Source organism: Carlito syrichta, unplaced genomic scaffold (genome assembly GCF_000164805.1).
Source record: "Carlito syrichta isolate Samal-C Ts95f unplaced genomic scaffold, Tarsius_syrichta-2.0.1 Scaffold301884, whole genome shotgun sequence".
NCBI lineage: Eukaryota > Metazoa > Chordata > Mammalia > Primates > Tarsiidae > Carlito > Carlito syrichta.
In genome coordinates, this window is record NW_007245980.1 from 151526 (window position 1) to 177747 (window position 26222).

Consider the following 26222-nt stretch of genomic DNA (forward strand, 5'->3'; position numbering starts at 1 on the left):
ATGTATTACTGTGCTTTTATTGATCATTTTTGGTAGCATATATTAAGCATGTATAATTTTTAGGCCTGGGGATTATACCTTGATAAAGCTGTTAAAAATGTTTGTATGTATGTTTAGATTAATGGATAGATGGTAAGAGAAAGGGAAGTCATTTTTCAGAAATTAAAGCTTACCATAATTCATTAAAACAATAAATTTAATAATACTTGGATTTATTGGAAAAAGTACTGGAATGACTCTAAAAGTTTTGTAAAAAAAATTTTTTTTTTTGTTGAGTTGGAGTCTCACTCTGTCGCCCAGTGGAGTGCAGTGGCCGCTCCCGGCCACCGCAGCCTCGACCTGATGGGCTCCGGCGATCCTTCCGCCTCAGCCTTCCGAGTAGCCGGAATTACAGGCATGCGCTACCATGCCTGGCTGATTTTTTGATTTATTGCAGAGATGAGGTCTCGCTGCCCAAGAGGGTCTGGAACCCGCGGGCTCAGGCAATCCACTCACCTCAGCCTCCCAAAGGCACAGGATTACAGGCTGAGCCACCGAGCCCGGAGTCACTGACACCTTTAAAGAGAATGTTTTGCCGGGCACGGTGGCTCATGCCTGTAATCCCAGCACTTTGGGAGGCCGAGACAAGAGGATTGCCTGAGTTCAGGGGTTCAAGACCAGCCTGGGCAATTTGGTGAGACCTCATCTCTACAACAAAATTTTTAAAAAATTAGCTGGGCCTGGTGGTGCATGCCTGTGGTTCCAGCTACTTGGAAGGCTGAGGCGGGAGGATCACCTGAGCCTAGTAGGTTGAGGCTGAGGTGGCCATGAGTGTGCCACTGTGCTCCAGCCTGGGCGACAGAGTGAGATTCCTACTCAAAAATAAAAATAAACAAACAAACAAAAAAACATGTTTTGACCAATTTTGTCCTGAATTGTGCACTATAAAGATTTTCTGCATATCACTACTAAGTTGGTATTATCATTTATTTTGTTTTATTTTTACAACATATAAATCATACATGATTACTGGAAGTAGCATACAACCATTTGAGCAGTGGGAGTAGTTCTAAAGGTTCCATTAAGTCCTCACAGTTATCCAGAATCTACAGGTTACTTTCAGTGTTCTTGTTGCAAATTTGGTACATTTGCTGACCTATTCCACTAACTGGCTATCTGGAAAACTGATGTTTTGGTGAATTCTTTCCCAATAACTCATCATCTTTATTATGAATGTCCTATTTCCTTGGATCCTTGCCAACTTAGTTTTCTACTGCTGCTGTCCCAAATTGCTACAAATGAAGCAGCTTTAAGCAGCACCAATTTATTTTCTTACGTTTCTGCGGTTTCAAAGTCTGGATGTGGTGTCACCGGCCTGGAGTCAAGATATTGACCCTCTATGTCCCTTTCTGGAGGCCCTAGAGGAAATTCATTTTCTGCTCATTCAGATTGTTGACAGAATCGAATTCCTTGTGATCGGAGGAGGAAGTCCTTGTTTTCTTGCTGGCTGTGGATGGAGAAGGGCCAGTCCTAGCTTCTAGAGGCCACCGCATTCCTTGGCTTACGATCCACTTCCTCCAACTTCAGAGCCAGCAACAACCATCAGTCTTTCTCACATCTCCTCTTTCTGGTCCACTCTCCCACCTCCTTCCACCTTCAAGGGCCATGTTATTAGATCAGACCCATCTAGAACAGTCTTCCCAAGACCAGCTGTTTAGTGACCTTAATTCCCTTTTGCTATAGAATGTAATATATTCACAGATTCCCATGCTTTAGAATATGGGTGTCTTTGGGAGACTATATTCTATTCTACCTACCAAGCCAATAACATTTGATGTTACTGTTTAAAAAAAAAAAATTAGCCTGGTTACAATGGCTCACATCTATAGTCGCTGCACTTTGGGAAGCCAAAGCAGGAGGATCACTTAAGCCCAGGAGTCTGAGGTTGCAGTGAGCTATGACGGCACCACTGCACTCCTACTTGGGCCAGACCCTATCTCAAAAAAACAAATTACTTCAGCTAAGCTGTTTCAGGTCAAGCTTTAGGCACGTGACACAATGATTGCTTTGACACCATGTTCCAAAAACTTCATTCCCCAAATGATAGGTGAGAGTGGTTCCAGACTGTGGTCTTCTCCTAAGGGTGTTGAGACATGTCTTAGGGAAGGTGTCTCTCAGAGGGCTGCTGCATATAAGAGAATGGAAGCTTTCATCACAAATCTGAGACAGAAGAGGTGAGAAGAAACTTGGAGGATCTTTTTCCTCTCTTTTGAGTTGAGGCTCCGTTGCCCAGGCTCACTCACGGCCACCCCAGTGTTGACCTGCTGGGCTCAGGTGATCTTTTCGCCTCAGCCTTCCAAGTAGCCGGAACTACAGGCGTGCGCTACCAGGCTCGGCTAGGTTTTTGATTTTTTTGTAGAGATGAGGTCTCGCCAAGTTGCCCAGGCTGTTCTCAAACCCATGGGCTCAGGAAATCCCCTCACCTTGGCCTCCTGAGGGACTGGAATTACAGGTTTGAGCCACCACACCCAGCCTGGAAGATTTTAGAGAAATGGGGCCGAAAGAAATTATTTTAGAGCAGAGACATGAGTAAAGCAGGAGCAGGCAAGAAATTGATTTTATGATTCATGTACCCAGCAATTGTTGGGACTTGGGGTATGCGTGTTCGACTTTGGTGGAGCCCACCAAACAGGTTTCCATATTTGCTGTGCAGTTTGCACTCCCACCAGCAATGAAGATGCACCATAGCTTCTGCAACACTTGGTGTTTTCTATCATTCTAATTTTAACCAGTCTAATGGAGAGACCTGGTATCTGTGGTTTAAAATTCATTTTTTTGATGACTATTGAAGCCGAGTGCTTTCCCATAAATTGTTTGACTCTTTGACCATCTTCTTTTATGAAGTACCTGTTCAAGCCTTTTGCTCATTTTCTTTTACAGAATTGTCTGTCTCTTTCTTTTTAAGAGTTCTTTAAATGTTTTGGATTATTATGTATAATTTGCAAATATCTTCTGTTCTGCGGCTTGCCCTTTTACTCTTCTAAATTAAATCTTTGGATGAACCAAGCCAGGCATGGTGGTGTGTGCCTGTAGTCCCAGCTACTTGGTAGGCTGAGGATTGCTTGAGCCCAGGAGTTTGTGGTTACAGTGAGCTATGATCATGTTACTGTACTCCAGTCTGGGTGACAGACCAAGATATTGTCTGGGTGACAGAGTGAGACTTTGTCTCTAAAATGTGTGTATGTGTGTGTGTGTATTTTGGATGAACTAAAGGTCTTACTTTTACCAGTTTTTTCCCTATATAGTTAATGTTATTTATGCACTGTGCAAGAAAATTTTGCTATCCCAAAGATCATGAAAACATTCTCCTTTGTTTTCTTTTAAAAGTGTTATAGACTTTTTTCTTTCACATTTAATCCATCTAGAATTGGCTTTTCTATGTAGTGTAAGAATGAAGAATGTCATTGGTATTTTGATAGGAATTGCATTATAAATGTAAATTGCTTTGGGTAATATTGCCATTTTAGTGATATTAATTCTTCCAATCCATGGGCATGGAATATCTTTTCTTTTTGTGTGTGTGTGTCCTCTTTTATTTCTTTTATAAGAGTTTTACAGTTTTTCTTGTATAGATCATTCTCTTGCTTGGTTACATACATTCTTAGGTATTTTATATTTTTTGAAACTATTGTAAGTGGGATTTCTTTCTCAGATTGTTCATTGTTGGTGTATATAAATGCTACTAATTTTTGTATGTTGATTTTGTGTCCTACAAATTTACTGAATTTGTTTATCAGTTTTAACAGTTTTTTTGGTGGAGTCTTCAGGTATTTCTGGATATAAGATTGTGTCATTTGTGAACAATGCTAATTTAACTTCTTGCGTTCCAATTTGGATGCCCTTTATTTCTTTCTCTTGCCTAATTAATCTGACTGATAATATTTGTTCTTAAATATTTGGGAGAATTCACCAGTGAAGCCATTTGAGCCTAGAGTTTTCTTTGTGTGAAGATTTTTTTTTTTTTTTTTTTGAGTCGGAGTCTCACTCTGTCGCCCAGACTGGAGTGCGGTGGCACACTGCTCACGGCCACCGCAGCCTCGACCTGCTGGGCTCCGGCGATCCTTCTGCCTCAGCCTTCTGAGTAGCCGGAATTACAGGCGTGCGCTACCACGCCCAGCTAATTTTTGATTTATTGTAGAGATGAGGTCTTGCCAAGTTGCCCAGGCGGGTCTCGAACTAGCGGCCTCAGGCAGTCCACTCACCTCAGCCTCCCAAGGTGCGGGATTACAGGCTGAGCCACCGAGCCAGGCTGTGTGAAGATTTTTAATTACAGATTTAATTTACTTAGAGGATATAAATATATTTGGATTTTTATCTCTTTTGTATTGGCTTTATAAATTGTGCTTTTCTAGAAATGTGCCCATTTTTCTAAAGTTTCCAATATTTTTGGCTTAAGGATTTATAATATTCTATTAACTTTTTGTGTTTGAAAGGTCTGTGGTGAATTTAATTTCTAATATAGGCAATTTGTGCTTTTGTGCTTTTTGTCTTGATGAACCTTGCTTGAGATGATTCATTTTATTAGTCTTTTCAAAGACTCAACTTTTGGCTCTGTTGATTTTCACTAATGTGCGTTGGTTTTCTATTTTATTAATTTCTGATCTTATTTTTACGATTCCCTTCCTTCTACTTACTTTGGGTTTAATTTGCTGTTCTTTTAAAAAATTATTCAATGAATACTTAAATTCTTGATTTTCGGCCTTTCTTCCTTTCCAATATAAATGTATATAGATATTGGTAAAGTTTTAATTGTATCACACATTTTGATATGGCATAGTTTTGTTATTAAAGACAGAAATTTGCACTGTGATTTCTTCTTTGACTCTTATTTATTTATTTATTTATTTAGTTTTGAGATGGAGTCTCACTCTGTCGCCCAGGCTGGAGTGTAGTGACACACTCAAGGCCACCCCAGCGTCTACCTGCTGGGTTCAGGTGATTCTTACACCTCAACCTTCCAAGTAGCCGGAACTACAGGTGCGCCCTGCCACGCCTGGCTAATTTTTGATTTATTGTAGAGACGAGTTCTTGCCAAGTTGCCCAGGCTGATCTCGAACCTACCGGCTCAAGTAATTCACTCACCTCGGCCTCCCAAAGTGCTGGGATTATACGCTGAGCCACCGAGCCCAGCTGACTCATTATTTAGAAGTATAATCTTTAATCTCTAAATATTTGGTGATATTCTCATTTTTTTGTTGTTAATTTGACATGGTCAGAGAAAATTTGGAGTGATTTCAGTTCTTGGAGTTTTCTTAGAACTTACTTTTTGGCACAATATATGTTCAAATTTGGGAAATATTTCACGTGTACTTGAAAAGAATGTATATCTTATCATTATGAACAGTATTTTGTGTAGGTCAAGTTGGTTTTTCAAATCTTTCACGTCCTTACTAATTTTTTTGTTTGATTATTTTATCAGTTATCAAGAGAGATGTGTTCAAATTTCCTTCTGTGATTGTGGCTTTGTCTGTTTCTCCTTTTAGTTCTGTAAATTTTTTATGTATTTATTTTTTTTGAGTTGGTGTCTCACTCTGTTGCCCAGGCTGCAGTGCAGTGACACACTCATGGTTATCACAGGCTTGACCTAATGCACTCAGGTGATCCTTCCACCTCAGCCTTCCCAGTAGCTGGAACTACAGGTGTGTGCCACCATGCCCAGCTAATTTTTTTTTTTTAATTTGAGTTGGAGTCTCACTCTGTTGCCCAGGCTGGAGTGCAGTGGCATGCTTACGGCCACCCCAATGTTGACCTGCTGGGCTCAGGCGATCCTTCCGCCCCAGCCTTCCAAGTAGCAGGAACTACAGTCGCATGCTACCACGCCTGGCTAAGTTTTTTATTTATTGTAGAGATGAGGTCTTGCCAAGTTGTCCAGGCTGTTCTTGAACCCGTGAGCTCAGGCAATCCCCTCACCTCGGCCTCCCAAAGTGCTGGGATGACAGGCTTGAGCCACCATACCCAGCTTTTTTTTTTTTTTTTTTTAGTTGTAGAGAGGAGATCTCGCCAAATTATCCAGGCTGGTCTTGAACCTGGTAAGAGATAGGGGTCTAGTTTCTTTCCTCTGCTTATAGTTACCCAGTTTTCCCAGCACCATTTATGAAAAAGATTGTCCTTTCTCTCACCTCTGCCTCCCAAAGTGCTGTGATTACAAGTGTGAACTACGTCACCTGGCCTAGTTCTGTTACTTTTTGTTTTATATACTTTTAATTATATGAAAGTTATATGTAAATTATGAATTGTTATATTTCCTTGATAGATTGACCATATGATCATTATAAAATCATTATCAATGAAAAATGATCATACTATCATTCTATATATCTAGTAATACTTCAGACTGTAAATCTACTTTGATATCAGTAGAGTGACAGTTTTCTTCTGGTTAGTGTTTACAAGGCATATCTATTTGTATTTTATTTTTCAATCTTTTGTGTCCTCATATTTAAGGAACATGTATTGAGTTCTGATTTTTTTTTTTTTTTTTTTTGAGTCAGGGTCTTACTCTGTTGCCCAGGCTGGAGTGCAGTGGCACAACCTCAGGTCATCTCTGCCTTAACCTCTTGGGCTCAAGTGATCCTTCTGCCTCAGTCTCTGAAGCAGCTGGGACTACAGGCACACACCATCACACCCGGATAATTTTTTGTAGAGACAGGGTCTCATATGTTGCCCAGTATGGTTTCAAACTCTTGGCTTCAAGCAGTCCTCCTGCCTTGACCTCCCAAAGTGATGAGATTACAGATGCCAGCCACCACACTTGGCCAGGTTTTGATTTTTTTAAATCTAGTCTGGCCATATTTATGTTTTAATTGAAATAGTCTATTTATACTTAATATAATTACTGATACTGTTGGGTTTATATTTACATTCTTTCTGTTTTTTAAACAATTTTTCCTACCCGCTTTATGTTTTTTTCCCTCTCCTTTCTTGCCTGCTATTGTATTAATTCAGTATTTTTTTCCTATATTAGCTTTTTACTTCTACATTCTTTTATTCTTCTAGTGGCTACCTTTGCTTACTATCATCTAAGTTGTTACTTTTCCCATTTCTGAGACAATTCAAAGGCCTTAGAAGGTTTAAATCTGGAGGCCGGGTGCGGTAATCCCAGCACTTTGGGAGGCTGAGGTGAGAGCATTGTCTAAGCCCAGGGGTTTCGAGACCAGCCTGGGCAACTTGGCGAGACCTCATCTCTACAATAAATAAAAAAAATTAGCCAGGCTTGGTGGTGCGTGCTTGTAGTTCCAGCTACCTGGAAGGCTGAGGCGGAAGGATCACCTGGGCCCAGCAGGTCGAGGCTGTGGTGGCCGTGAGTGTACCACTGCACTCCAGCCTGGACAACAGAGTGAGACTCCAACTCAAAAAAAAAAAAAAAAATTTCAAATCTGTCAACCACCTCTGGCTGTTTTCATTTTTATCATAGATTCAAATTCCGCAAATATTTAACCCCATAAGATGTCCCTGTTCTTGTTTGTGCAGTTGATAGCCTGTTGTATTTATTGGCATATTTACTCTCTGAGTTGCTTGTCATTTCTTCCAGTATTTTCCACACACAGCTGATAAACTGTGAGTAACATCCTCATTTACTGGGAAGTGAACAAGGGCTCTGAGGGCCCCCAGAGGGCAAAGCTGGGAGGTAGCACAAACCACAGTCAAACAGAACCACAGGGCCTGCATTCTGTCAGCTGTGCAGCTTGAACACTTCAGTTAATCCTTCTGAGCCTCAGTTTCTTCATCTCTTAAGATCAGGTTTGTACCCCTACTTGCCTTGCCTGTGTTACAGGTATATTCTAGATTAAGTGAGATAATAGTTGTGAAAACACCGTGTAAACTACAGCAGGGACTGAAAACTTACCCATGGGCGACATACAGGCAGTAGCCATGTTTTACTGAACGACAGAAAGTGTTCTTTTTATTTCAGCCACGCCAATGTGAAAAAAGTCTATTTCACATAAAAATACAGATTTCTGCCTTTCTCCCTGGGGGGAAAAAAAATCTGAAGATCTGGCGACTGGAGTCCTGGCTTTACACCTGCAGACTCATAGCCTGGAGCTTAATGGAGCTTGCCCTCAGCCTGGGCACAAATCTCAGTTGGGTCAGACCTCACTGTTCTCAGGACTGACACATAGACACTCGCCCAGGTGCCCAGGTTGACTCCGCTCTGCCTGCTTTATCTCGGTTTGTGACCCTTGCTAAAGCACGATATCAATATTAGTTGTTATTACTCATTTAAAAGCCAGAGACACATAGGAACAGAGCTTTCTAGTGTTTAGTGTTGCTAAGCGCTAAAACCGGTGACTGAGAGAGGTTGTAGAAACGCTTTCCCTGGAGACCTGAAAATAGAACCTATTTAGGGGGAGGGAGATGGGATTAACGGTAGTAAATATCTGTCTGGGGACGGGGAAACACCTCTTATCAACAAGGGTGCCTGAACGAAACGTATTTGTATACCTAACCCTTAACTGTACCCCACAATATCATAATAAAAAATATTGATTATAAAAGAAATTGACAGATAAAATTGAATGTATTTATCATGAAAAAAAAAAATAGAACCAATTTATCCACAGCCTCTCCAGGATGCAGGGGAAGGACAAAATGGCTGCACCAAGTTTCCTCTAGGTTTCAATATTGGGCTGGATATGGGAAGGAGCGATTTTAGAATCTGTATGCCAGAAGGAGGGGGATGAACATTTTGCATAGGTAGATCCTATATATTTTGTTTGTTTGTTTGTTTTTGAGTTGGAGTCTCACTCTGTCGCCCAGACTGGAGTGCAGTGGCCGCTCCCGGTCACCGCAGCCTCGACCTGCTGGGCTCCGGCGATCCTTCCGCCTCAGCCTTCCAAGGAGCTGGAATTACAGGTGTGCGCTACCACGCCCGGCTGATTTTTTGATTTATTGTAGAGATGAGGTCTCGAACCCGCAGGCTCAGGCAATCCACTCACCTCAGCCTCCTAAAGTGTGGGATTACAGGCTGAGCCACCGAGCCCGGATAGGTAGATTCTATATTGTAATATAATTCAATATTTAGAAAATAAAATAAATTTTTTTGAAGACTTTTATTAAAAAGAGGCATGGATTTGTCAAAACTTCCCTAACCGTCCACTTAAAAATCTCTGAATTTCACTGTATGTCAATAATACCTCCATTTTTTTGTATTTTGTTTTTGTTTTTTTTGAGTTGGAGTCTCATTCCGTCGCCCATACTGGAGTGCAGTGGCACGCATGCTCATGGCCATCCCAGCGTCAACCCACTGGGCACCAGCGATCCTTCTGCCTTAGCCTTCCAAGTAGTTGGAACTACAGGCGCGCACTCCTACACCCGGCTAATTTTTTTTTTATTGTAGAGACGAGGTTTCGCCAAGTTGCTGGGGCTGGTCTCAAACCCGCGGGCTCAGGCAATTCACTTGCCTCGGCCTCCCAAAGCACTGGGATTACTGGCTGAGCCACTGAGCCCGGCCAAAACCTCCATTTTTAAAAAGTAAAAACAAAATTTCTAAAGGAGACAGGGAGTAAATTATTATTCTAACCTGTATCAGGCACTTATTTTGTGCCAGACATGTGCCAGACAAGCTTACATGCTAGTTGGATTATTTTATCCTCACAGTACCTTTTAAGTAAGGTAGATACTATTACAATCCCCATTTTACCAGGTGTTGAGACAGAAGTTCAGGGCGATTAAAAATATATATATATTAATTTCTCCAACTGGTAGCTGGAAAAGCCAAATCTTGAATTTCAAGACTGCAGGACTCCAGGGCCCAGATTCTCACCCACTCATTTGGTTGATTGCAGAGAAGAGGGAAATTAATCATTGTAAGCTTGAGGATGAAGGGATAATGTAAATATAACTTTACAGGAGTATCAGTTTGAACATCTATTGACGAACACACTTCGTTTATTCACTATTAGGTACGCTTATTCCGAAAACCTATTACCATTGGTTTGTTATGGGTTGGGTGATCAAACTCCATATTCGAGGGAAAAGGATCTTCTGAGACATTGGTGTTTCCTTTCCAGGGGAAATTGCAGCTTCCTTTGCCTTAATAGTAACAAGTTTTGTTTTCTGACAAAACATCTCATGACAAGATGTTTTTGGCTTCAATAGAATACACTCTGACCCACCCAGCCAGGTTGTTTGTGTATCTTGAGACCATTTCTTTTTTTTTTTTTTTTTTTGAGTTGGAGTCTCACTGTGTCACCCAGACTGGAGTGCAGTGGCCGCTCCCGGCCACCGCAGCCTCGACCTGCTGGGCTCCGGCGATCCTTCTGCCTCAGCCTTCCGAGTAGCCGGAATTACAGGCATGCGCTACCTCGCCTGGCTGATTTTTTGATTAATTGTAGAGATGAGGTCTCGCTGCCCAGGCGGGTCTCGAACCTGCGGGCTCAGGCAATCCACTCACCTCAGCTTCCCAAAGGTGCGAGATGACAGGCTGAGCCACCAAGCCCAGCTGAGATCTGGGAGTCTGATGACTGCTGAGAACTCTCCTACAGACAAAGGATTTATGCAAAATAATCCTCCCACTTCTGGAGGTGCAGAGATTTTCCTGAAGGTCACTAATGAATCCCAAGTTAAGAACCTTTGCACTAAACCAGGATTGGACCAGACTCCAGGGAATCCCAAGCTAGCCTTCAGATTCGCTGATTATTCCAGGAACCTCGTTACCAGTAGGCCAATCACCTGATTTTAGTTTTCTTCTGTCCTGATGGCTTGATGTCACTTCTTGCTTTTTTCCTTGTCATCTGGTAACAAGTTGGTCCTGCTAAACAGACTTCAGGAAATGCTGGCTTTGCTGATTCTCATTCCTATTATCACCTTGGACTTATCTAGACATCTTTGGAAAGTCCCATTTATTCACCAGGACACACACACACACACACACACACACACACACACACACACACACCCCTAAGTCATTGATGTGCATGAGGCTTGTGATCAGTCTAGTTCTCACTTCACAGCCATCTCAGTCACCGAGACTTGTAAAACAGAGGTCTATTCATCCACCATATATGGCTGTTCCATTTGTTCACTAGACTAGAGTAGCTGGTCTGCGTTGAGAAAGCTACTCACTGGGGCAGAAATTGAGCCCGTGCTCTCCTCATCAAGCTAGATGTCCACGGCTGGTTCTTCCTGGAGGAATGGGTGTCTTTTTCTAACTCATATAGATAACAGTGTATGGGACAGTGGCGGTCCTGCCTCATTAGCAGTATCACCAAGGAGTCCTGGAGACTGACACATCAGAGTATCGATGTCCCTATTCTCATTTTGTATCGCCAGTCACTTTGACTCTTCTTTCTCCTCACTGAATAAAACTCCCAGTGTTCCCAGGGCCACATTTGCTTGGGAGAAATGAGACCTGAAGGAGCCATCGCCTACCTTGCCTATCTCCATTTCAGGGATTCTGGTTTCTGCTATGTCAGGCTGAGGAGGAGAGAGGATGGGAATGGCTGGATATTTCTGTTAACGTTTTCCCTCCCCTCTTTGCCAACTTCGTTTCTAGCTATCATTTATATCTTGAATTAAGCATCACTTCTTCAAGGACAGACCAGTTCCCTCTTACATGTCTTATAGCACCACATTTCTCTCTTGCATTGGACTTACCACAATTGCAGTTGCATATTTACTTTGGGTATTATTGAAAGACATATTTCAATTTTGTATATATCTATATGCCACAAAAGCCTAAGCTTCATGAAAGCGAGGGCCGTCTTATTTGTATTTTCCATTGCTTCCCTAGCTATCTGGCACTTGATAGGTATTTAGTTAAATGTTTGCTTGAATGAATGAATGGATGGATGGGAAGTTATTAGTCCAGAAAGTGAAAAGACTTAAAATTTTGATTGAGGAATTGAAGCCTTCTTACATCCAGTAGGAAGCCAATATCCTAGGCTAAATAAACTTCTTATCTCTCCCCAGCATTCTAGTTTCGAACTGTGTATTATGTCTCTGATATTCCACCATTATGATTGCTTTTCACTCCTCCCCAACTTCAGAAAATCTGTCCAAAATCTTTCTTAAAGAAAAGAAGCTACTGCTGTCTACCCTTATGTGCCCTGAGAGGCTGTATACTGTGGTGACCTCTACATGGGCTTTGAAATCAAGTGGACCTAGGTTTTAAACCTGGGTTATCCACTTGCTGACTGTGATTTTAAGCAAATGCTTAAATGTCTCAGCCTCGGTTACTTCAGTCTATAAAACGGGGAGCAATAATATCTTCCTCACAGGATTATATGAGTTAAGCAGTGTGAAATGTCTGTCAGAGAACCTGATGCCTAGTAAGTGTACAATCAGTAGAAGTCTTTATTATTAACTAAATTAGATTCTCATAAGAAAGGTAGAGAATAAAATACTCGGAGGAACTGCACCAGAAAGAGTTAATACATGGCATCTTCCTTTTTTTATTCATTTCTCAGAAAATATGGAAGGAAGAATATTTTCGCAGCTGATATAATTTGAGTTTTCATTTGATAGTGAGTCCTTTGTGTTCCCTGAATATATTTCTGTGTCATATGATGGTCCTAGTTCTTTAGAAGATTTTTCATCCTCTCTGACACCACCCAGCGCACTGGGGAGAGGAAGAAAAACTTATAACCAAGGCACCGATTGTTAATGTAGCGCATAAGCTCGTGGAGACTTCTAGATCAGAGGAGCATGTCCAGGACCAGCCAGGCAGCAAGCAAGGGCTCTGGTGAACAGTGTGGCTTTCTAGATGACAACGGCAAGTGCTGCTTATGAGGTTAGGCCAAGCAACCGGGGGTATGAATTCCTTTACTCTGAGAGGAGTGAACCTGGGAGGGTTGGCCTCTCAGTCTTGGGGAAGGAGGCAGTGTGATGGCTGGGGACTTAAGTCCCAGCCTGTAGTGGAGGTCTTCTCATCCACTTCTGATTCTCTCATGACCAGTTTCAGCAGAAAGCTCAGTAGCCTGAAGTTATGGAGGAGGCTTATTGTGTGTTCCCGAGAGACCAATAAAAGGTCTGTAGTCTCTTTAACCAAAACCATAGTGTTTCTCTAATAATCAAGTCCTACAGGGCTTGGATAAATTTGAAAACTGCAGAACTCTAAGCATGAGGAAGACGCTAGGACTCTACTGGCCTGCTTCCAGTGGGGCCGGGAAGGTCTCTTATTTTCTTACTCCAGGAAGAACGTGTGATCCATCTCAAGAGGCTCGTCGCATTGAGTCCTTGAGCATTTACGAGTGTCTGCCGTGCCCTGGGTACAACTCTAAACACTGCGGATACAGAAACACTCCCCTCGCCCCTGTGGTCATAAATGTATTTTAAGTTAAAGATACTTCTATTCCAGAAGCATTGTTGGCAACCACAAGTTAATTTTTGAAAGAAGAAGAAAGGAAATAAATTCCATAATCTCACCTCCCAACATAGACTTCTTTCATGTTGGCGTGGCCCTTTTTTTTTTAACATCTTTTTAAAAATCCCAGCCAGACACAGTGGCTCATGCCTGTAATCTCAGCACTTTGAGAGGCTGAGGCGGGAGGATAGCTTGAGGCCAGGAGTTCGAGACCAACCTGGGCAAACTAACTTTTCATTTCTACAAAAAAAAAGTCCAAAAATTAGCCAGGTATGGTGGTGTGCACCTGTAGCCCTAGCTACCCAGGAGGCTGAGGCAGAAGGATCACCTGAGCCCAGGAGACGGAGGCTGCGGTGAGCGGTGATCATGCCACTGCCCTCCTGCCTGGATGACAGAGAGAGACTCTGAGTCAAATAAATAAAATAAAAATGAATGAATGAGTGAATGAACATCTCTAATGAAGTAGCTTTGATGATTTTACTTAGTCATATTATTCAAGTTTTGGGGAGGAAAATCTCTTAAGCTGTAGGTGCTTTCTGTTAACTAATCAGGACCACAAGGCCCTGAGCAGTGGAGCTCCTGGCTACCTTTCTGAGTTCATTTCCCATTATCCTCCTCATTCTTGGCAGCCTCAGACGGTTCCTTGCTCACACCAGCCTGCTTCTACCTCAGGACCTGTGATCTAGTATTCCTCTCTCCAGAACAATCTTCCCTCTGATATTCGCACGGCTCACTCCCTCACTTCCTTCCAGTCGCTGCTGAAATTTCATCTCCTTAGAGAGGCTTTCCCTGACCCCTTCTGGTACCTTCTATTGCTCACCATCCCTCTATGCAGATGAAATTCTCTTCAAATCACCTATGAGCCCTTGCCATATGTATTTTTTAACAGACTTGTTTGATAAAACCCATCGCCTCCCACCGGAATGCATCGTCTGAGAGGAAGGGCTTTATCTGTCTTGTTCACGGCTTCATCCCTGTCCTCTAGGGCAGTGGCTGGTTCAGGAGAGGCACTCGTCTGCCCGATGAAGGATGCTTTCTGCTTCAGCTACCCGTCCTTTGCGTTTTGCTCAATGGATGCGGCGAGGAACTGCCTGCTTCCCTTGGGATGGCATTCATTTAGAGATGACTGTGCTGAGCAGAGGAAACCTCAGAGAGAGAAGCACTAACTTGCAAAACCTTGAGAGTAAAGACATGGAGGCCACTCAGCTTTCTGTGGATGACTGGAATCAAGCACCCTGCTGCAAGGGAAGATTCTCCCAGGGAGCAGTAAACACATGATTATTTCTGCGGCTTGTATGGAAGATCAGCTGGGAAGGGCTGGTCACATTTGCTTGGCAGAATCCTTCTTTTTCTTTGTAATCTTAACGTGTACTCCCTTTACTTCCTCAGTGGTGTCAGACAGCTGGTGCAATGGCTGAGATCTTTCTCTTGCCTTCCATCAGCACAAACTGCCCTGGAATTGCGGAATTCTCTGGACAGTCAGTGTGTCCATCGTTGACGCTTCCGTTCATATCCTGCCCAACATCACATCACCTGGTCATATCCTTTCTCTGCTCTGTTTATGAAGAAGAGTAGAAATAGTTTGCCCTGAAAGGAGTAGGAAGCCGATGTTGCACACGGGCACCCACAATGGGAGGAGAGGGGCTTTAGTGACCACAGACTTTGGATTTAATATTTTAGAGCCCAACCTGCCTTCTGCATGTACCTGACAAAAGATGCTAAAAACTAAATACGCCAAAAACATTTTTCCCATTACCCTAGAAACATCCATGAAAGTAAGAAAATAACACTGCCTACCAAAATTGTCCAGCCAAGTATTATTGAAGTTCTCTATAAAGACTCCAGTTAAAGATGATAGCTTTGGGGGTACACTTACATCAGGCTTGTACTCGGTAGGCTCAGAAGCCTCTTACGGGCTACCTTGGACTGAAGAAGCTTGATAGCTGGCGAGCCCTCATCCCTTCCCTTCCTTCAGGTGGTCCTCCTCTCCCATCACCTCCTGGTCACCCTCAACCTCCTGAGATGGTTTGAGTCGCCTCTGTTAAGCAAAGCGTCCGGAACTCCCCTTTGATTCCTCTGATATGCCCAGCAACTAGTCTGTCCTCGTCCCTTAGAATGGGTTTCTCAAAATGGGATGCACGGATCACCCGCTTCTGAATCATCCCGGGTGCTTTTTTTAGAAACACAGGTTTCGGACAGCACCTCTGACCTGCAGACATTTCTGGGGGGTGGCGTGGGAGCACGTGGTGATTTGAGAACTTCCGCCTCAATCTTGAGAGTTTGTGCTTAGTCGCTTGACGCACTACTCTTAGCGCCTTGCTCCTCTGGTATGATTTTGGGATGTGCAAGTGTGTCTGTTCTTCTCACCTCTATTCTTCCGACGCTGCCCACCTCCCTGGGCACACACTCCACAGGACTGTGTGCATATTTCTTTTCTCCAAGGCTGAAGTTTCCTTCTACTTCCAAGCAGCACCCCTTTCTAGAAATTCCCCTTTCATCTCTCTCTCTCTCTCAAAACAGAGAGCTTCCCTGGTTTTTTTGTTTTTTGGGGTTTTTTTTTTGCTAGATTTTGCAATTGTTGGCATTCTTTTCCATGTTTGGGAAGGACCAGGAGGAAGATGGGGCCTCTGTTACATAAGAAAGCAAGCAGGCAGGCAGGGACCCTACCGCAGGAGGCACAATTAAGAATGTTCCCAGCAGGAAGGCAGCTCTCCGGGAAACACAGAGAGCTGTCAGGACGAGGGACCTTTCTAATCACGCCTGACATTTCACAGCCTCGAAGGCGGAAGGACTGCCCTTATTCCAGAGGCGCGGTGTCGTGCTGCGACACCCCAGACACCTGCGTCTGAGGCTGCGGTGACTCGGCCTCCAACCGGGCAATGAATCAGAGCACGCAAAGGACTTTGTTGCCCAGGAAAAGAGAAAACATTGGCGGCGGGGGCGGGGGGGGGGTCTTATTTGGACAGTGACTGTGTCTAAACCCGGGACAGATAAGGCTTTGGAGGAGGATATTACCTCCTTGGGGCTTAGCCCTGCTCAGGAAGGCTCCGTGAAGCTGATCACACAGTCCTGCTCCCGGGAAGCGGAACAGACAGGAGCGTCTCCCAGTCTCTTCTGTCCTGAGGGGACCGGGATGACTCACTTGTAACCATCTCAATATGAAAACAGCTTTATTTTTTTCTTAGCATAAAAAGTAATGTATGCTCATTCTAAAAGGGTCATAAAACATGTAAAGATACCAGGGAGAAAGCAAAAATTAAATGTAATTCCATCCCTTAGAAGATAATCATTGCTAACATTTTAAGAACACTTTTATTCATATGTACAATATTTTAAAACAAAATACATTCCTATTGAAAGTACTCTTTAGTAAGCTGCATTTTTAAACTCACCTCTTATACACATTTCCATGTCAATAAAATATCACTTCAACAAAATTCTTCTTAATGATTTCACTGTCTCCCATCAGATGAATATAACCTCCTGAGGCTGTCTCTGATTTTTAATCATGATAGACTATACTGTAGCAAACATCTTCATAGTTAAATATTTCTGCAGAACTGAGAGTACTTCCTTATGACACATTCCTTGCAACGGACTTGGTGAGTTGAAAAGTATACTTTTTTTTTCAGTTTTTGCTATCTATCTTCTAGAAAGGTTATATCAACGTACATTCCTACCAGTAGGGAGTAAGAGTACCCACTTCTCCACACTTTCTTTGATTCTGGAAATTACCATTCTTTTAAATCTTTACAAATGTCAGGAGCAACAACCACAAAAAGACGTCTCACAGTTGTTTTAATGTTTATTTCTTTATTAGCGTTAAGAAGTTTTTTTCTGTTTCTTGTTTTGTAAATTCACTTAGCCTTTTTCCCTCTTTGAGAGTGATAAATTTTCTTGATATTTAGTTTTAAGTACTTTCTGTATAGTAAGGATAAAAATTTATTGTCATCCAAGTTATAACTATTTTACCTACCTCACCTTTTGTCTTTCACGTTGTCTGTGTGGTTTCTGCCATGAAGAAGTAAAAAATTCTCGTGTTGTCTGTCTTCTGTGGTTCTAGTTTTTTTTTTTCAGAATCACATTTAGAAAGGACTTCTCTACCCCATGGTTAAAAATATTTTTCTGTGTTTTCTTTCTCACTCTCTCAACTCTCATGGTCTTCTGACCACTGTCCCCCCTGCCTAGAATGACTTTCCTCTCCTCTTAAATTGGGGCTGCGTTCTCATTCCTCAAGTCTCAGATTAAATACCAATTTCCTTAGAGAAGTTTTTTTCTGGTTAGTTAACCTAAAGAAGGATTCCCCAACCCTGGTGGTCTTTCTCTTAACATCCTATCTTTTCTTCCTTCAGAACTTTTATCAGGAATTGTAGTTACATAGTTTGTGTGTCTACTTACGCAATAGCTGCATCCCCAGCTAGACTGTAAACTCCATGGAGGGCAGAAATTCCGTTTTGCCTTTCAAGTACCTCAGCCAGCATCTTGTGTATAGAAGATTCACAAAAGACGTTGGTTAAGTCATTGAATGTTAAATCCATCTAGAGTTTATTTAAGTATAACGTGTGAATTAGAGCTCTAAGTTTTTTTCAAATAGTACTTCGTGATTATGACACACAACTACCATGGAGGCTAAGATTATATTCTTATAATCTGCAGCACCAAGAAATGAGAGACTCAGGATGCAGGAGGGGGATAGAATCAATGACTTGTGTTATTGCTGATCCATAGTTCCATTGTCTCCTCTCTCTGCCATGACTTCCCTTTCTCCATTATTGCCTTAGCCCTAAGTGCTTCCCATAATGCTTATTTCAGGGGTTAGCCTAGAGTGGATCCTTAATTAATGGTATTTACTGGCTGATTTAAATCATTTAAATGGCAGGGGAGTCCGCTCTCTTTGATGTGTTTCATACAATATTCACATCAGCCTTTGGAAGCCCTGAAAAATCTCTGCTCCCTCCGCAACCCCGAGAAACTGGATTTCTTTGCACCATTTTCTTCTCTAGGGATCATGTCTCCCAGTTGTGAGCAAGGATGAAAGAGATGGAGAGTTGTCAGAGACAGACAGAGGAAGATGGTGACTCTTGCTTACATGCGGTTTTAAAGTTTCAAGTGCCACCCTATGCCACAGGTCACTGGCTCCCTCAAAACAGACCCAGGAGGCAGCTATGGAAGCTTTACATTCAGGCAAAGGGAGACCATAACTTTCAGTCTTTAAAATTGAATATCAGTGATTTTTTTTTCCAATTTATGAAAGTAACACGCTAGGAATAAGGTAATGGAAGAAGTCAGAGAAGTATCTATTTGATTCCATTTAAAACTGTTTTAATGAGCCTAAAAATGTTCAACTGTACTTGTAATCAAAGGAATGCAACTTAAAAGAGAAATTAGGTGCCATTTACCTCTAAAAATAATGGAAGTCATCCGAGGAACCAATTTTATTCCATTAAAAAATTGTTTTGTAAAGCCTAAAAAAATTCAACCTTACAAATAATCAATGGATACAACTTAAAACAGCAATTAGATACCATTTCCTCCTAATAGATTCATTACAATATAAGAAATTATAATATTTAATACTGAGCAGAATGTGACATGACAAGTGGTTCATACACTATGGACGGAGATTCAATGGCCATGATGCTTCTGGACTGGAATTTGCTAAGAAGATGCAAGAACCTTACAAAAGTTCTTCCCCCACTGACTCCTAATCTTACTTCTAAACATCTTTACTAAAAATGCTCAAAAAGTGGTTGTTTATTAAAGCGAAAATATGAGAAAACTTAAGTATTTGATAATAAAGACATGATTTTAAAAGTCAGGGTCCAGCCACAGTATGATCTATTATGGAAGCATTACCAATAATGTTTCCATGGATTATTTAACAACGTCGGTTATGTTCCTGAGTCTAATAAATTACAGAATGTGATTCTAAATTTTGTTATTAAATTACATTTATATTTTTATAGGAAAAAGATTATAAGAGCAGCGATAAGGTATAACAGGGCTTATCACTAGGTGGTTTGATTATAGATTACACTTGGCTTTCTTCTTAGTATTTTCTGAATTCTTTATAATCCAATATATTAACTTTTTTGTTGTTGATTTGGGGCCTCACTCTGTCACCCAGGCTAAAGTGCAGTGGCATGATCACAGCTCACTGCAGCTTCAACCTCCTGGGTTTAGGCAATCCTTCTGCCTCAGCCTCCCAAGAAGCTGGGACTACAGGTGCACACTACCACACCCAGCTAATTTTTTCTATTTCTGTAGAGACAAGATCTCACTTTGTTGCCCAGGTTGGTCTCAAACTCCTGGACTCAAGTAATCCTCCTGCCTTGGCCTCCCAAAGTGCTGGACTACAGGCATGAGCCCCTATGCCCGACCCCTTTCTATTAAACAAAACAAAAACCTCTCCCCTCTTCTCCCCTTCCATAGCTTGGTGATGTTAATGGGGTTCTGGACTATCCTCAATGAAGTATGGAATTCAGGAAAGGGGAGTGAGAGGCCTCCCATATGTCTGTCTTGTCCATCTAACGCTTGTGTCACGTGCAGGATGAAGCCCTCAGGGGCATATACCTCCAGAAGTCGGTAATCAAAGGTGACTGTGACGGAGAACCTAAAGCTATGTGGCATGAAGAGTAGCTGGAACACACAGGCAGAACCAAGAAGCCAGACTGGCTGCTCGCATAGTCCAGAACCTCTTGAAGGTTATCATGAAGCAGAGAGTGAACTTCCTCGGTGTCACCCCAGAAGATAGGACAAATGGCTGGAAATGACAAACAACTAGATTTTGATTTAGTATAAGAAAGAACTGTATAATGATTGGAACTGCCTCACAATGAAAAGGGAGCCTAAGTGAAGAGGGATATTCATCACTGGGCCAAGGCTGGGTGACCACTTGGTGGAAAAACTGAGAGGAGATTGGCTCTGTTTGAGTGGATAGACCCCCGGGGTAACAGATGGGGTAGATGTCCTTGAAGGTCTTTTCTAGGCCAATGGTTCTGTGCTCGGCCCATCGTAAAGTAGGGAGGAGAATCCTGGAGGTAACACTTTGTCATTTCCCCTCTTCCTGCCAGTTCCTCCGTTTTCAAGTAGGAAGGCCCCAAAGCTATTCCAGGCAGGTGGTGGGTGTTTGTGGATGGGATGGGGCTTTGGGATCAGGGAGATGGAACTTTATCAGCTAGAGCTCTTTTGGTTGCACGTGACAGAGAGCCAACTGGAGCTATATCATGCAAAAAAGAAAATGAATTAGCCAGAAACCAGGGAAGCTGAATGGAACGGGTGGCAGCATGGTTAGAGCCAAGGGCTCTGTTTCTATTTCCATCCCATGGTTTGTGTAGCTGAGTCTGGCTACATCAAGAGACAGGCCTCTTTATGTGGAAGCAAGACAGTCTCTGAGTTTATGTTGTACTTACAGCACACGAACTCAGCTCCGACTAAGATAGTGTTTTCCAATAAAGCCTAAGTAAAATTTTGGCGACCCCTCCTTAGATGGTTTGGGTCAGGTGACATATGGGAGGCCTCTCACTCCCCTCTCCTGAATTCCATACTTCAGTGAGGATAGTCCAGAACCACATTAACATCACCAAGCTATGGAAGGGGAGAAGAGGGGAGAGGTTTTTGTTTTGTTTAATAAAAAGGGGTTGGGCATAGGGGCTCATGCCTGTAGTCCAGCACTTTGGGAGGCCAAGGTGGGAGGATTACTTGAGTCCAGGAGTTTGAGACCAACCTGGGCAACAAAGTGAGATCTTGTCTCTACAGAAATAGAAAAAATTAGCTGGGTGTGGTAGTGCGCACCTGTAGTCCCAGCTTCTTGGGAGGCTGAGGCAGAAGGATTGCCTAAACCCAGGAGGTTGAAGCTGCAGTGAGCTGTGATCATGCCACTGCACTTTAGCCTGGGTGACAGAGTGAGGCCCCAAATCAACAACAAAAAAGTTAATATATTGGATTATAAAGAATTCAGAAAATACTAAGAAGAAAGCCAAGTATAATCTATAATCATACCACCTAGAGATAAGCCCTGTCAATACCTTATCACTGCTCTTATAATCTTTTTCCTATAAAAATATAAATGTAATTTAATAATAAAATTTAGAATCACATTCTGTAATTTATTAAACTCAGGAACATAACCGACGTTGTTAAATAATCCATGGAAACATTATTCGTAATGCTTCTATAATAGGCCATACTGTGGCTGAACCCATTCTTCAAATCAATCATTGTGCCCCAGGGTAGGAGCTCTCTGATTAGCTAGGCTGGGTCACCCGTACACACTTGGAACCTTGGTATGATGGGGCTGAGTTAGCCTCTCATGGACCATGTGGGTTGAGCAGGATATGGTAATGTCAGTGTCCTATGTCCACTATAGGGAGATCTTGCCTGTGGTAAAAAAATACTGTGGAAAAAGAGATATGCTGGCTCCCATTGTAATCTATTTCACGTCTATACCATCTGGTAACTCTACCTCTTCTAGCTTGAGTTTCTCCTGTTACAATTTCTACGCATCTTACTCCATTCTGTTTTCAGGGTAGATTTAGATCAAAACCTCCTCCCTCAAAGACACACTGAGAGGATTAATTAGGTTTTCCACAAACCATCTGTAAAGTGCCATGGGATCTTCAGAACCAGATGCTTTGTGAAGATATGCTGCCATTCGAATCAACTCTACATTTTGTATGCTTAGAGAGGACTGAGGGTGAGGGGGTCAAAGATGGATCCGAAGACAAGATGGAAATCTAAATCATCCCAAGCCTTCATTTTGACCATGAGCATCATTCTCTTCCCTCTTCTGGTGCTTTGCCTCTGCCATTCACAAGGGGCAAACATGAAAACCATGACTAGGTTGAATGTCCGCGTCCCTCTCCGAAGGGGATAGGAAAACTTGAGAACAGGGAGACAGGAGTTGCCAAATAGGTTGTATAATTGGAACCAAATCAAGAGCAGCCCCTGGAGGATTAGCAGCTGGCTATGCCGAGTGGCTTTCTATTTTTAGCTTGGGTTAATGTGCTATGAATGATAGATAACTGTCTGGGCAGCATGTGAACGTCATAGTCTGGGCTCCTCTGTCAGCCTGCAAGATCTCTTCCCGGGAAGCACGCGGGATAGTGGGAGGACCACACTCAGGGTTCAGGAAGCAGAGTGCAGGCCTGGTTTACAAGCCCCATCTCAGCAGACACCAGGCACACTGTAGAGCTCTCTGTGCAGTCTGTTTCTGGAGATGGGTTGGCGATTTAGGAAATAGAATTTCACAAATGATCTATGGAGAAAGGCCTCTGTCCAGGATAGACCTCTGTGCGCCTGTCTTTTTTTTTTTTTTTAAAGACATATTTTCCCCAACTTTTCGTTTTAAAAACATTTAATATGGACTTCACAGCAACTTGGATGGATGTAGAGTCAATCATACCCAGTGATCTATCACAGAAACAAAGAACAGAATACCATATGTTGTCACTCATAAGCGGACCTCGAACAATTATAATACTATAAGAAAGGGACTGGCAGTAGTAGGAAACTGTCAGGGGAGGGAGGGTGGGATTGGTAGTTGAGGGAAACTGCTAGGGGAGGGAGGGGCACACCTCATCAACAGGGGTACTTGCATAATGAACTTTTGTATACCTAACCCTGAATTGTACCCCACATCTTTATAATTTAAAAAAAATAGGAAAAAAAAAACATTTAAACACATAGACACATTGAAAGACTAGTGCAATGAATACCCATAGGCCCTTCACCTCAGATTCGTCATTTTGTCACATTGTGTGTTGTCTGTCTCACACTCTCCATGTCTCTTTGTCTGTCTCTCTCTATGTGTATATACATATGTCTGTGTACATATATATATGCATTCCTATCTATATTTATCTATCTGAATTTCTTCCTTAATTTGAGAGTAAGTTGCAGACTTCATGATACTTTGCCTTAAACACGTCTTTATACGTCTAAGAACAAGTTTATTCTCTTATATAAGCAAAATACAATGATCAGACTCAAGAAACTTCACACTGATAGATGCTAAGAGCTAATATAACATTTATGCTCAAATATTCCTGAATGTGCCTGTAATGTCCTTCAGCTGATTTTTTTTTTTCTTTGCCTACCGTTAGGATCATTGGCATTTTTGAAGAGTGAAGCATTCGGGGGCAGTGGTTTTGTGGAGGGTCCGTCAGTTTGGATTTAATTGTTTCCTCATGATTATAATCAAGTTAAATGCGTGCGTTCTTAACTGTGTGGCCTTGAGCAAGTCACTGGATGATACAGAGCCTCGATTTACCCGCAATGTTACCTGCCTAACAAGGTGGTTGTGAGAACCAAGAGAGAGAGAACTAAAGTTCTCTGTGCAGGACCTGGCAAAAATAAGTACCTGGAAATGGCTGGCTCTTTGACTAGCATGCTTAATGTTGTCACCATCCAGAGCCTGATGGAGGCCTGTTCCCAAACAAGTTTTCATCTTCCTAGAAAACTTTGAGAGTCCCTAAGTCCATGCCCTCATGTGCAGGTGGAGAATAGCCTCCATCCTGAATAGCTTACTGGGCTATTGTGAGAATCAAATAAGGAGTGTGATCCACAGCATAGTGCGTACTGGAACATAATATGGAAATATCAGGGAGCCTTGTTATTATTTTCTGCGTTTGCATACTTTTAAATTCCCTCCTGTATAACAGAAAAACCCAAAGTGGGGGTTAAGATAAAATCGGCATCTCACAAAAATTAAACACAATTGTTCCTAATTGTGTTTAACTAATGAATAGGTATTTTTGTTTTGTTTACTGTATTCTAAAGATGTGGAGTACAAGTCAGAATTAGGTACTTAAGTAATGTATGTGCAGGTGAAGTCTGGGCCTCTATCTGGTCCTCACTTGCCCTGGTTTAGGATCAGGCACCCTTTATGTTGTTACGAGCCCGCTCCACCCACCCACCCCCACACCGGCAGTGTCCTATGGCTGCGGATCCCTCCCTTATAAATAGTTTTAAGAACGTTGTTTTCCAGTGAAATTCATGGACTCCCAAACTATCAAGAAGACTAAAATAAAGTCTCATCTTCACTAGTCGAGTGAAGTCTGGAGTGGAGGTGGAGTGCTCAGGGCCTTGGGTCACCCCTGCAGAGACCCCAGGACAGACCCCAGGTACCTTGAAGGTCAAACTCCTTGGGGTTGCCTCAGTACACTCTTGGCATTGGCTCATAGAGCCACACCATCATTTGTCTTCTCCTTCTCATTCCTGACCCATTTCTGCTGCGGAATGGTACTATCTCTAAGCCCCAACGATGACTTATTCGGCTTATTAGTAATCATTATTAATTGCTTATAAGCATCCTTCCCTGGAACCAGCACTAAATGCCTTGCACTCAGCAAGGCAGGCATTGGCAGGTCACATAATGAGGCCCCGTGATGTCTCTGACAGAGCAGCCCATTCTAACATAAGTGTCACCTGCACCTGCCTGGCACACATCCTGAACTGGCCCATGATCATCCCTCAGGTCCCACCTTAGTCTGTAAACCATACCCTTAAGGGGTGAGACTCCATCTAACAACTCAAACAGGCCTTTTTTACACCACAGCAGGGCCATGTGTTTGGACGGAGAGCTGACATGAACCCAGTTCCTACTGTGTACCAGACAGGTCACCTACTCATTTAATATTCACAATCAACTCCACCAGGCAGACGGCAAAATCCTCAGGTAGGGAACTTGTTCAAGATCGCCTAACCGTAACAGAGTGGAATCCAGACCGAGGTCCTGGAGAACTCAAAGACTAGTGACTCCCATCCTGACGGGCGTGGGCCAGTCGATTTCCCTAGGACTTCCAGCAACACTGTCTGTGCCGTGTGGCATCCATGGCTCACTTCCAGTCTTCTGTGGTCTTTTCAGCAATCACATGAGCCAGAGTATTAATACTATTAGGTCGTGTTTATATATTACCTACCATGTGCCAAGTGCTGTCCACATATTAACTCTTGTAATCCTCACCATGACCACGTGAGCTAGGTGCTATTCATTTTGCCAGTAAGGACAATGAGGAACCGAGAGCTTCAGTGGCATGTACAGAAAAACTTGCATAGCGAATCTGTGACAGAACTGGGATTTGAACCCAGAAAGTCTAGCTCAAAGCATGAGGCTTTTAATGACTGTGCTCAAGTTGAACAAGGTTTAATTACTAGCTCCGATTTCCAGAAAAGAGCACTGAGAGGTTCAGAGGGGTTGGATGACCTGCCTGGGATTACATGATATTCTTTACGGACAACATGCCGGAGGTCGCAGGATAGTGTGGACAAGAGGCCAAAACTTGGTCTGTGAAATAAAAATAGAATTCTCTTCCCCTAATTGAAATCAGAGCTATATTACTGCAACAAGAGCTTCCAGAATAGAGCAGGGTATGCCCAGTGGTTAAATTCTAGAGGCAAATCTGTAGTTGAAACTAAGAATAGTTGACAAGAAGACAAAGCATGGTAACTAGGGCCAGACATATTTATTCCGGGTGAACTCCTGGGGTGGGAGATAATGGGGAAATCCAGGTGGGCCTCTTTTGGGGGCCTGTGATTTAATCTGCAGGACAGTCTACACATCTCAGGCCTCTCAAGGTCCAGAATTGCACAGTCACCATGAAGAGGCGGCCACACTTGGAACACAATCTCCTGACGCCATCCAAGCTCTGAGTTACATGGAAAGGATGCTTTGTGGAATACCAGGCGGGTGGAATACCAGGGGTACGTCTGGAGGGGGAGGGTTGGCTGGGCTGAGTGGGGGATCAGCTGGGCTGGCAGGGTAGGGGCTGGGAGGCATCAGGCCAGTGAGGGAGAACTTGTTTCCTTTGGTCCCTCATCCTCCACTGGCCACATTTCTTTCTTTCTTTTTTTTTTTTTTTTTGAGTTGGAGTCTTACTCT

The 26222-nt window shown here is 42.7% G+C and overlaps 1 protein-coding gene across 1 annotated transcript in view; it reads left to right on the forward strand.

Moving 5' to 3' along the window:
• Positions 1-26222, forward strand: part of MARCH4 (membrane associated ring-CH-type finger 4) — a 116984-nt gene that overhangs the window by 35671 nt on the left and 55091 nt on the right. Inside the window, exon 4 of the mRNA XM_008055556.2 lies at positions 12277-12284. Coding sequence (XP_008053747.1) covers positions 12277-12284 — 8 coding nt within the window. The remainder of the gene's footprint in view (positions 1-12276; positions 12285-26222) is intronic.